This window comes from Lutra lutra, chromosome 5 (assembly GCF_902655055.1).
Source record: "Lutra lutra chromosome 5, mLutLut1.2, whole genome shotgun sequence".
In the NCBI taxonomy this organism is placed as follows: Eukaryota; Metazoa; Chordata; class Mammalia; order Carnivora; family Mustelidae; genus Lutra; species Lutra lutra.
The window spans coordinates 77318161-77330271 of NC_062282.1; the positions used below are offsets into that span (position 1 = coordinate 77318161).

The 12111-nt window shown below is 39.0% G+C and overlaps 1 protein-coding gene across 2 annotated transcripts in view; it reads left to right on the plus strand.

Moving 5' to 3' along the window:
- KDM3B (lysine demethylase 3B) overlaps window positions 1-12111 on the plus strand; it is a 71117-nt gene that overhangs the window by 11304 nt on the left and 47702 nt on the right. For both annotated transcript variants that reach the window (XM_047731205.1, XM_047731206.1), the window contains exons 2-4: window positions 5417-5584; window positions 9883-9996; window positions 11245-11350. In XM_047731205.1, coding sequence (XP_047587161.1) covers window positions 5417-5584; window positions 9883-9996; window positions 11245-11350 — 388 coding nt within the window. The remainder of the gene's footprint in view (window positions 1-5416; window positions 5585-9882; window positions 9997-11244; window positions 11351-12111) is intronic.

Sequence of the window (12111 nt, forward strand, 5' to 3'; positions counted from 1 at the left end):
GATTTTATTTATTTATTTGACAGACAGAGATCACAAGTAGGCAGAGAGAGAGGAAGAAGCAGGCTCCCTGCGGAGCAGAGAGCCCGATGCGGGACTCGATCCCAGGATCCTGAGATCATGACCTGAGCCGAAGGCAGTGGCTCAACCCACTGAGCCACCCAGGCGCCCTAATTGTTTTTTTTTTAAAGATTTTATTTATTTATTTGACACAGATCACAAGCAGGCATAGAGGCAGGTGGGGGCGGGGAGTGGGGGGGGGTGGAGCAGGCTCCCTGCTGAGCAGAGAGCCTAATGCAGGGGCTCCATCCTGGGACCCTGAGATCATGACCTGAGACAAAGGCAGAGGCCCAACCCACTGATACACCCAGGTGCCCCCAAATTAATTGATTTTATTAAAGAATTTCTTTTATTTTAATGTCACTAAAATAAATGTAAATCACTTAGATACCATAAAAGAAATTTTGAAATAAAAACAAGAGTGTTATCACTAACTTTCCTTAACTAATGAAATATTTTACATCTAGTCCTTGGATTTTAGCTGTAGCCTGTGTAGTTCTGTTTGCTACTTCTAATAGTAAAAATTTTTAAAAGACTTTAAATAATCAACTCAAACTGTCTTAGTCTTGTTCTGTTCAGTTGATCAACCTGCCTTAGTCATCTCTGACTCAGTCCAACCACAGTCATTGATTTTTGTTAGTTTATATCCCTTCCCCTTGTTCTGTGGCCTAGCCACTACCATTTTAAGAGTTCATATTCTAGGTACTTTGATCTGAAATGATTATTTACTTTATATGTTCTAACTTCTTCCATTACTCTAGGTAGGAAGTTAAAGCACAGTGCTAGGGCCAAAAATAAGCCTCGCTGTTCAGAGAATATGTTTACATTCCATATTGCTCTTTATTTTCCTTTTTCTAACAACTTACTTACTTTGGAGAGAGAGCAATCAAGCAAGCGGTGGGGAGGGGCAGAAGGAGAGGAAATCCCAAGCGGACTCTGCACTGACCACAGAGCCCTATCTCACCACAGGGGGCTCCATCCTCAGGACCCTGAGATCAGGACCTGAGGTCAAACCAAGAATTGGACACTTAACCGACTGTGCCACCTAAGCACCCCCCCCATTTTGCTCTTAGAACAAATTCATATTGTTAGCTGTGAGGTATAGCTTGATCCCAGAGCATAGAGCACTGCTGTTCTTTTCAATAAATGCTTTATTCCATGTGTGTCCTTTGCCCAGGTGGATTGAGAGATAATTTCCCTTAAGTTAAGTGAGATCTGGCTTTCCAGTAACTGAACTTTTCCCTGATGTTTTCAGATAAGTGATGACAGGATTTCTGAATCTTAACTTTATGAATGTTGAAGTTCTTTGGTACTAAGAGTAAAAATTATTACAGCTGTAGTACAATGACTTCTTTCAGCGTTGTTCTTGTATTTGTGAGTTGCTATATTTTGTGCCTTATGGGTTGATTTCTCCTTATATGGTTGGCAGATTAGAACTACAGTGTGGTGCCTGGCCATCACTCACCATGGAGCCTCAACCTCTGGTTTTCTGAGTGATGCCCAGTACAGGGCTGTGTCACTCACAGTCATACACAGCCAGGGCATTTAATACTTCATGCTTTTTTACATGTCATGCAAGATTTTGTGTGTCTTTTAGCCACCACCTCCTCCTGACATCAGTTATGTAATGGTACCACTCTTGTTCAAAATCCAAGTAATTTTTGCATTTTCCTTTACCCTTTTATCCAGACAGTCATCAAGCTTGGTGATATAACTCATGGATTCTAATAAGCACAAGTCATTTTTTTCCTAGTCTTACTGTTCCCACTCTGGGTCATGGAAGAACACTCCCTGTTATCTTCCCCCAACTCCAGTCCATCTATATCCACTGGTAGGTAGGTGAATTTCCTTAAAACCAACTGCTGTGTTCATATCTTGACCTCAGTTAGAAACCTTTTAATGGCAACTGTGTACATGAATGCACACACACACTCACTCACACACATACACACACGCAAAAACACCCTCATGCCTCTCATTGGAGGCTGGATGAAGCCCCAGTTTTTTATCCCAGTATTCACGGTCTTCCACCTTGACTCTTAGTTTTTTAGTCTCATCTCCTATTGCCTTCCTCAATAGTCTGCTTGTATAGTCCTGGCCATCCTAGAACTTGATTGGGACTTTTTTTTTTTTTTTTTTTTTTTTTTGGCCTCAGACCATATAAGTCCCTCAGGACCCTTAGGTGATCTCTCCTGCCTCTGAACATCTCCCATACTTTATTTTACTTTATTTCTCTTTATATTGCCTAAGTAGTGCTTTGTAATTGACCAAAGTGCTTTTGAATCCATTACTTTATTTAAATTTCACAACCTGTGTGTGAGGGAAGTAAGACAGGTGGGTCTTAACACAAGGCAGGAAGCTAATGCTTGAGGAGGGAAGAGTGACTTGTCCAGTTTTGCAGTTCACAGAGTGGGGCTAATGCTCAAATCCAAGCCTCCTAGAAGTTAGCTCCAGCCTTTGTTTATTATGCTGCTACTACCTACCTTTCTTGGTGTCTGAGTTTGCCCATAAGTGTACATTTGATTATCTCTTTCCAGTTGTCTGCAAGTTATTTGAAGTTGTGTTTTATTCCCTTGGAACATATATGTATATATGAGTGAGCCCATTCATATATTAAATACGTTGCAATTCAGTGTTCTCTTTCTCTGTAAAAAATCATTCTGCTTTCTGAGCCTTGTTTCCCCTTTGTGTGTGTGTGTGTGTGTGTGTGTGTGTAAGTAGAAGTGAGCTTACTTATTATAATAAACTAGAGCTTTATATAATGAATTTAATTTCTGGGATAACTTTTCAGCAGTGCATTCCACATCCACAAGTATGCATTGACTGTGAAGAGGTTAAGCCTAATGCTAGGCTACTGTGAAGTGATTTCACACTTTACAGGTGTTCTGAAATTTTATCTAACTGTACCTATAATTTTATATATTGACTGGATGAGAACATGTATACCAACAAAAGCTGATATGAATTCAGCAACGGTTTTAATAGATTCAAATTTTATTCATTCTATCATCAACATTTTTAAAAAGATTTTATTTATTTATTTGCGTGGGGGAGGAGAGCACAGAGGGAGAGAAGCAGACTCCCTGTTGATCAGAGAGCCCGATGTGGGGCTCAGTCCCACGACCCTGAGATCATGGCCTGAACTGAAGGCAGACGCTTAACCAACTAAGCCACCCAGGTGCCCTTATCAACATATATTTAAAAAATAATAGTACATACATATAGAACACATGTAGTATTCACTATAGGAAATGCTTGATGCCCCTAGTGCTTAAAATCTTGGTAACTTCGTGGTTCCTAGTTGGGAGTCACTACTAAACGGATTTTGGCTTTATCCTACATCACTCATTGTTGCCTTAGGAAGCTTCTTGTGAGAAATGTCCTACAGTGCCAAACGGTTGGAAAAGCATTGCTTCCCTGAGTAATTGCTTTGTTTTCCTTTTAGACAGTGGGAAGGGTGCTTGGCTGCCTCAGTGGTTAGAACATGTGACTCTTCATCTCCAGGTTGTAGGTTTAAGCCCCATGTTGGGAGTAGAGTTTAATTTAAAGAAGCAAAAGAGGGACACCTGGACGGCTCAGTCGGTTAAGCTGCTGCCTTCGGCTCAGGTCATGATCCCAGCATCCTGGGATGGAGTCCCGCATCAGGCTGTTTGCTCAGCAGGGAGCCTGCTTCTCTCTCCACCCCTGCCTGCCACTCTGCCTGCTTGTGCATTCATTCTCTCTCTCTCTCTCTCTCTCTCTCTCTCTCTCTGACAAATAAATAAATAAATAAAATCTTTTAAAAACGAAAAAGAAAAAGATGTAGAAGGTGGGACCTATGCAGCTGACTTCCCATTTTCAAACTGGCCTTTAAGAAGCTTAGAGCCAAAAACATCACTCAGTCATACAGCTGTATAGATCCTTAGGGCCAGCTTAAGTTTTCCGTTTTATACTTTGATAGTGACTTCTGTTGTAGTTTTCTTGGTCTTGATTTTTTTCATTTATATTTTATCATCTTATTGCTTGTGTTTCTCAAAAGGCAACTAAAACTCTGTGAAAATGAACGAACACTCTAGCCCTTCTGTGACCAGCTATATCTTAGGTCCTGGGTATATCTATTCTAAGTACTGATACCTATTTGCATAGGTCTTGCTCTATATGCTGCATGTGAAACATGCTTAGAAGTCACAATTTATATAGAAAAGCCAAACCTAAGCATGCTATTTATTAGAAAAATGTAGTTTCATTTAATATTAATCACTTTACTAAACTTCTTACACTGTCTGCTTAACCATATGTCAAAAAGTGGAGTGTCTCTTGTGGAAGCAAAGCCTTGTTGTTGATAATAACATGCCTCTCCTAACAGGTATGAGATCACTTCAGGCAGGGGTAATTTAAAAAATTCACACATAGAACTGGGAGGGCAGCTTTTTCCCCCCACTGTTTATCCTTTTGAGTTTTGTACCATGTGCATATATCACCTATTCAAAAAAATTTATCAAAGAAGTTCACAGTCATTTTCAGTAGAAGTGTAAAAAATTTTTCTCCAGCCTATTAGACCATGAGCTCCTTGAGACCAGAAAATGTGCTAGATTTCTCTATTTCTGAACCTAGTGCAGTGCTTTATACATAGTAAGCCCCCAACTGGTGTGCATTAGATGTAAATTGGAAGTCAAGAGTTAAGATTTCAATAGGATCATGGCTAAAAACTGTTAACTGTGGATGTGCCTCTTTAACTCTGCTACCTTTTTAGAGTGTAGCTGAGTGCAGCTTCCTTGCTGTGAAATAAGATTGTTTTTTTATTGAAATTCATTAAAAGAACTTAAAAATGGGGCGCCTGGGTTTCTCATTCGGTTAAGCGTCTGCCTTCGGCTCAGGTCATGATCCCAGGGTCCTGGGATTGAGTCCCCCATTGGGCTCCCTGATCCGCAGGAAGCCTGCTTCTCCCTCTCCCACTCCCCCTGTTTGTGTTCCCTCTCTCGCTGTATCACTCTCTGTCAAATAAATGAAATCTTAAAAAAAAAAAAAAAGAACTTAAAAACAACTTAGTAGAGGGGGGCCTGGGTGGCTCAGTCATTAAGTGTCTGCCTTTGGCTCAGGTCATGATCTTAGGGTCCTGGGATCAAGCCCTGAATCAGGCTCCCTGCTCAGTGGGAAGCCTGCTTCTCCCTCTCCCACTCCCCCTGCTTGTGTTCCCTCTCTTGCTGTCTCTGTGTGTGTGTGTGTGTGTGTGAGAGAGAGAGAGAGAGAGAGAGAGAGAAATAAATCTTTTTGAAAAAACCGACGACTTAGTAGAATTTTTCCCAGTCACGGTTTAATTATTACAGTGTGGGATTTTTCCATATGTGACCTCCAAACTACTTTTCATCTCTTTTTGCAGATCTTTGTGGAATTTGATGGCTGTAACTGGAAGCAACACTCCTGGGTTAAAGTTCATGCTGAAGAAGTTATTGTGCTTCTGCTGGAAGGGTCTCTGGTATGGGCACCCCGGAAGGACCCGGTCCTTGTCCAGGGTACTCGAGTCTCAATCGCACAGTGGCCAGCCCTGGTGAGTGACTTACCAGCTTGGAACATATTTGGGCTTTACTCCTAAGATTTTATTTATAACTGAACTATGGTATTTATCCAATAGCTGAACTCTTTAGAATTCCCAAAACTCCAGGCTTATCCCTAACATACTTTTATTCTGAAGTTACTAAAGCAAAATTGGGAGATCTTTTCTCCTTTCTCTTCTGAAACTTACTTTGTTTTATTGAAGTATAATTAACATACAGTGTTTATATTAGTTTTAGCTGCATAATATAATAATTCACCATTTCTGCATATTACTCAGTACTAATCATATTCATCATACTCATGGCAAGTATACTCTGAATCCTCTTTATTTTACCCCTGCCCCCGACCTCCCTCCCCTCTGGCAACCACCAATTTGTTCTCTGTATTAAAGAGTCTGGGTTTTTTGTCTTTTTTTCTTTGTTCATTCATTTTGTTTCTTAAATTCCACATATGTGTGAAATCATATGGTATTTGCTTTTCTTTGACTTGTTTCACTTAGCATTATACCCACTGAGTCCATTCATGCTGTCGCAAATGACAAGATCTTGTTCTTTTTTATGGATGAATAATACTCCATTTTATGTCTGTGTGTGTTCTTAATCATTTATCTGTGGATGGACATTTAGATTGCTTCTATATCTTGCCTATTATAAGTGACACTGCAAGAACCATAGGAGTGCCTGTATCTTTTCAAATTAGTATTTATGTTTTCTCTGGTTAAATGCATAGTAGTGGAATTAATGGATCATCTGGTGATTGTATTTTTAATTTTTTGAGGACCTTCCAAACTGTTTCCCACAGTAGCTGTACCAGTTTACATTTCCACTGACAGGGCAGGAGGGTTCCTTTTTTTCCACATCCTCACCAATACCTGTTACTTCTGGTCTTTTTGATACTATCCATTCTGACAGGTCTGAGATGGTATCTCATTGTGGTTTGATCTGCATTTCCCTGATGAGGAGTGATGTTGAGCATCTTCTCATGTCTCTGTTGAGCATCTATATGTCTTCTTTGGAAGATTGCCTGTTCAGGTCCTCTGCCCATTTTTAATTGGATTATTTGAGCATTTTTATGGTGTTATGTATTTTGGATATTGACCCCTTATGTAATATATCATTCTGCAGATATCTTCTCCCATAGAGTAGGTTGCCATGTCATTTTGTTTATGGTTTCCTTTGCTGTGCAAAGGCTTTTTATTTTGGTGTAGTGTTGGTAGTTTCTTTTTGCTTTTGTTTTCCCTTTCCTGAGGAGACATATCAAGAAAAATGTTTCTATGGCCAGTGTCAACGAAATTACTGCCTATGTTTTCTTCTATGGTTTCAGGTCTTAACATTTAGCTGTTTAATCCACTTTGAGTTTATTTTTGTATTGGTGTAAGGGAATGGTCCAGTTTTATTCTTTTGCATGTAGCTGTACAGTTTTCCAAACAGTATTTGTTGAAGAGACTGTGTTTTCCTTATTGTGTATTCTCATGTCCTTTGTCATAGATTAATTGATCATATGAGCTATAAGCATGGGTTTCTTTCTGGGCTCTTTATTCTGTTCAGTTGATCTTTGTGTCTAATTTTATGCCAGCACTGAAACTTTCTATATTAGATAATATTTGATACTTTTGTCTCTAAAGAATTTTTTCACCTTTTGCCTTCTCCTAGTAAGGTTATGAAACAATGATATCCTTAAAGTCTTTTCTTTCCATAAGAACTCATTATTTTCCCCCAGCTAGATAAAATTGTCATACAACATTATATAAGTTTGTGAACAACATGATAATTTGATATACATATATATAAACATATATATTGTGAGATGATTGCCACACAGTAAGGTCAGTTAATATATCTGCTGGTTCACATAGTTAATATTTGGTATATGTGTGGTCAGAACTTTTAAGATTTACTTTCTTAACAACTTTCAGGTATACATTATTGTTAACTTTAGTTACTATCCTTACATTAGGCACCCCAGAATTTATAACTGAAGTTTGTACCCTTTCACCACCTTTACCCATTTCACATTCTCTCTGACCCATGGGAATCACCAGTCTCCACTATATCCCTGAGTACCTTTTTTTTTTTTTTTTGGTAGCTTCCACATATAAATGAAATCATATCTTATTTGTCATTCTGATTTATTTCACAAAGAATGAGAAATTCCTGAAGTTTCATCCCTATTGTTGTAAGTGGTGGGCTTTCCTCCTTTTTATGGCTGAATAGTATTCCTATGTGTGCACTCACCATGTCATTTTCCTTATCTGTTCATCTGTCACTGGATGGTCATTTCCATGCCTTGGCTGTAGTGAATAATGATGCAGTGAATGTGGGGGTGCAGGTAATCTTTTGAAATTTCATTTTTTCAGGTATATACCCAGAAGTATATGATGACTGCAGCATCATATGATAGTTCTGTTTTTAATTTTTGGAGGATCCTCCATGCTGTTTTCCACAGTGACTGCACCAATTTACATTCCCCTTGATTGTGTACTGGGGTTTCCTTTTCTCTACCTCCTTGCCATCCTTTGTTATTTTTTGTCTTTGATGATAGCGCTTCTAACAGGTGTGAAATGAGGTCTCCTGGTGGTATTTATTCGCATTTCCCTAATGATTAGTGATTGGCAGTCCCTCTCCCCACTTTTTTAGAGAGAGAGAGTGCTCTTGGAAGTTGGGGGGGTGGACAGAGGGAGAAGGAGAGAGAGAATCTCAAGCATGTTTCATGCTCAATGCAGTGCTTGATGTCAGGACCCTGAGATTATGACTTGAGTGGAAATCAAGAGTCAGACACTGAACTGACTGAGCCTCGCAGGAGCCCCTATTCAGCCCCTTTTTATGTACCTTTTGGCCATTTGTATACTTTTTTAAGAAAAATATCTATTTGAGTGATTTCCCCATTTTATTTTATTTTTTTATTTTTTTTTAAGATTTTTATTTATTTATTTGACAGAGAGAGATCACAAGTAGACGGAGAGGCAGGCAGAGAGAGAGAGAGAGAGAGAGGGAAGCAGGCTCCCTGCTGAGCAGAGAGCCCGATGCGGGACTTGATCCCAGGACCCTGAGATCATGACCTGAGCCGAAGGCAGCGGCTCAACCCACTGAGCCACCCAGGCGCCCGATTTCCCCATTTTAAAAATTAGATTATTTATGTTTTTCCTTTGAATTGTATGAGTTCCTTATATATTTTGGATATGAATGCTTTACCTAATATATGATTTCTCCCATTCCTTATATTGCCTTTTCATTTTGTTGGTCATTTCTTTTGCTGTGTGTAAGTTATTTAGTTTGTTACGGTTTTGCTTGTTTATTTTTGCTTTTGTTGTTTGTGCTTAGGTGGTTTTTTTTTTTCCCCTGAGTAAGTTTTGTTTTCTGAAGTCTGACAAAATAGTGCTGTTGGGCGCCTCGGTGGGTCAGTGGGTTAAGCCTCTGCCTTCGGCTCAGGTCATGATCTTAGGGTCCTGGGGTTGAGGCCCACATGGGGCTCTCTGCTCAGCAGGGAGCCTGCTTCCCCCTCTCTCTCTGCCTGCCTCTCTGCCTACTTGTGATCTCTCTCTCTCTCTCTGTCAAATGAATAAATAAAATCTTTTAAAAAAATAGTGCTGTTAAGTTTAATTCTGAGAGTATCCATTTGTTCATATCCTATTAGTAAAGTAAAGGCATAAATGTTTACTTTTTAGAAAAATCTAATTCTCCTATGGCTAACCAGAGTCCATAATATTCTAAAGAAATATATTTTACGTATTGATTATACATATCATTATTTACTGTACTGTCTCTTCGTTTTTAAGGCCATTTCCAATTGAACTTTTAGAAGAAGCTTAAATGGACATGGGCCCCTGGGTGACTTTTGTAGGCTGTTTATGAAACAGCAATATGAATTTACCCATGAACATTTATACCAGTGATTATTTTACAAGTCTCACTAAGATTTCAGGAGTTCTAGAGAAAATAATGGTGTAAGTGTTTATTCTGGGAATTTACTGTAATGTAGCCCTCTTGAAGCCTGACAAGATTAGTCAGATCCCTAGAGGGATTGAGGAATTTCTCATTCTTTGTGCCCTTTTTAGCTGTAAATAAGAGTATTGAGCTGATTTTCTGCTTCTAGTTTGCTTCCTCTAATTATTTGTGGGGTAGATGCTGTGTTGGGAATGTTTTTAAGGACTTATGCTTTAGCTTATCTGTATTTACTGGGGGTGAAATATATTAATTTTGGGTATTTTCTCTGAAGTTAGGTATGTGGCTGAATTGTTGTCTATTTTCTCGTGCAAGCTCTAATCCATTTCTTGTCCTTTCTCTTTCACAGACTTTCACTCCCCTAGTAGATAAACTTGGTTTGGGTTCTGTGGTTCCAGTTGAATACCTTCTGGATCGAGAGCTGCGTTTCCTGTCAGATGCTAATGGATTACATCTGTTTCAGGTATTTACCTGTTGCTGTAGTCTTATATTATTTTTCTCCTTGCTGTTTTTTTTGTTGATTATAAATATGTTGCCCCTTTTGTTTTAGCAATGAAAGAAGTACTTCTTTCTGATAATTCCCTGTGCCCTTTTTTTTTTTTTTTTAAGATTTTATTTATTTATTTGCTAGAGAGAGAGAATGCAGGCAGGGGGAGCCACTCGCAGGCAGAGGGAGAAGCAGACTCCATGTTGAGCAGGGAACCCAATGTGGCACTCAATCCCAAGACCCTGGGATCCTGATCTGAACTGAAGGCAGATGCTTAACCGACTGAGCTACCCAGGCGTCCCTCCCTGTACCACGTTTCTGTGCTACCTTGAAAGTTTATTCACTAGCTGAGGCTTGTTTCCTCTCCTACATACTTCACCCTACCCTGAAACCACTTAAGACCACAATCCTAAGGGTCTTCTCAAAAGGTGGCTTCCCAGAGGTGGCTGCTTGTATAACTTAAGGATAGTTAGGTCTTTGGCAGAGAAGCTAGGAGTTTGGGCTGATTCCAAGCAGCATTAAATATTGAAGAGCTTAAGTTTATCTCTATTTACTATTTACTATTTAAGAAAGGGGTAAGTTAGTAGTTTAAACAAACTAGCCTCCAAGTTAGAGTTTCAGAATTTATGGATGGTAATATTTATTTCTTACTTGTAAGATTTACTGTCTGAAGATTAAAAATTAGGAGACTTCTAAGAGTTTTGCTGTCTTATTGAAGCAGCCAAGGACAGTTTTTCCTTAACTGTATTGTGTGAAATATTGATGATGATTTCTTTGTTGATATGTATTCCTTCCTCTTCAGGCCTCACTCCCTTTCGCCACCCTTGCTTTATTCATTTTGTAGTACTAGTGCTTCTATGAGTAGGCACTCAGTAAATGTTGGATAAATACCAAAATATGCCAAAAGATTTACATGGAATAAGTTATTTTGTGGTCAGATATGTATGAGAAACACTGACCAAAACAAAGTTTTTTCTTCCATGCCTTCTCAGAGCCTTTAATATACTATTGTGTATAGAAAGATAGAGTATATCATATTTCCTAAACCTGACTGATACTGGCCTCATTATTTTTTGCAGAACATCTCATGAGACTAGGGTTTTATAGAACATTCTTTGGCCATACTGGCATAGAGCTCCTCAAGGGTATGTTTTTTCTAATCTGGTTAGATACTGTTGCTATTCATTTTAATATTTGGTTGTTTTCTTCTTTTATCTTTGCCAGATGGGAACAGATAGCCAAAACCAGATTCTTTTGGAACATGCTGCACTGAGAGATACAGTTAATGCTTTGATTAGTGACCAGAAGCTGCAAGAGATATTCAGCCGAGGTAAGAACAGGTATTCTGTCCCTGAATCCTGAATCAGGTATGTGATCAGTGTTGAAAGTGATAGAATGGGGAAGACACCATGCAACTCTAAACATTTGTGCTGCTTTTTGTGAGGAGAGCCAAGAGTATCCAATTAGCTAGATTTCTAGAACAGTTTGGAAAGATAAGATCTCACTCAGACCACTGTTTCCTCATTAAATTAAGACATAATATTCAGTTTTGTTGTGAGTTTTGTTCTGTTGGTTTTTTTTCTCCCCATTTTTAAAATATTTATGAAGGACAAACTTTGGGAGCACCTGGGTAGCTCAGTTGGTTAAACATCTGACTCTTGTTCTCAGCTCAGGTCTTGGGTCATGAGCTCAGGTCCTGCACTGGGCTCCTTGCTGGGCATGGAACCTACTTGGAGAAGAAAAAAAGGACAAACCTTGTACTAGACACAGTGTTAAGGTACTAGAGCTAGAGAATCTCTGCTGTTATTGAGCTCATTGTCTGTGAGGTTCTCAAGGAGTAAAGACTAACACAAATAACAGCTTAGACTGCAAGGTATGTTCGTAAAAGAAGGTGTCCACAGACTCATTCACCTTAACAACTTGTTATTTTTTAAAGAATGCAAAGAAAAGAATTATTAGCTTTTTCTAGTTCAAATACAGATTTTGCCCAAGATTCCACATAAAGAATAGACGATCCTTTCCTTCATGTTGCACATCTACTCCTCCTCTTTCTGAGCCTCTTGAAAATCATGATTTTCAGTGAAATAGGGT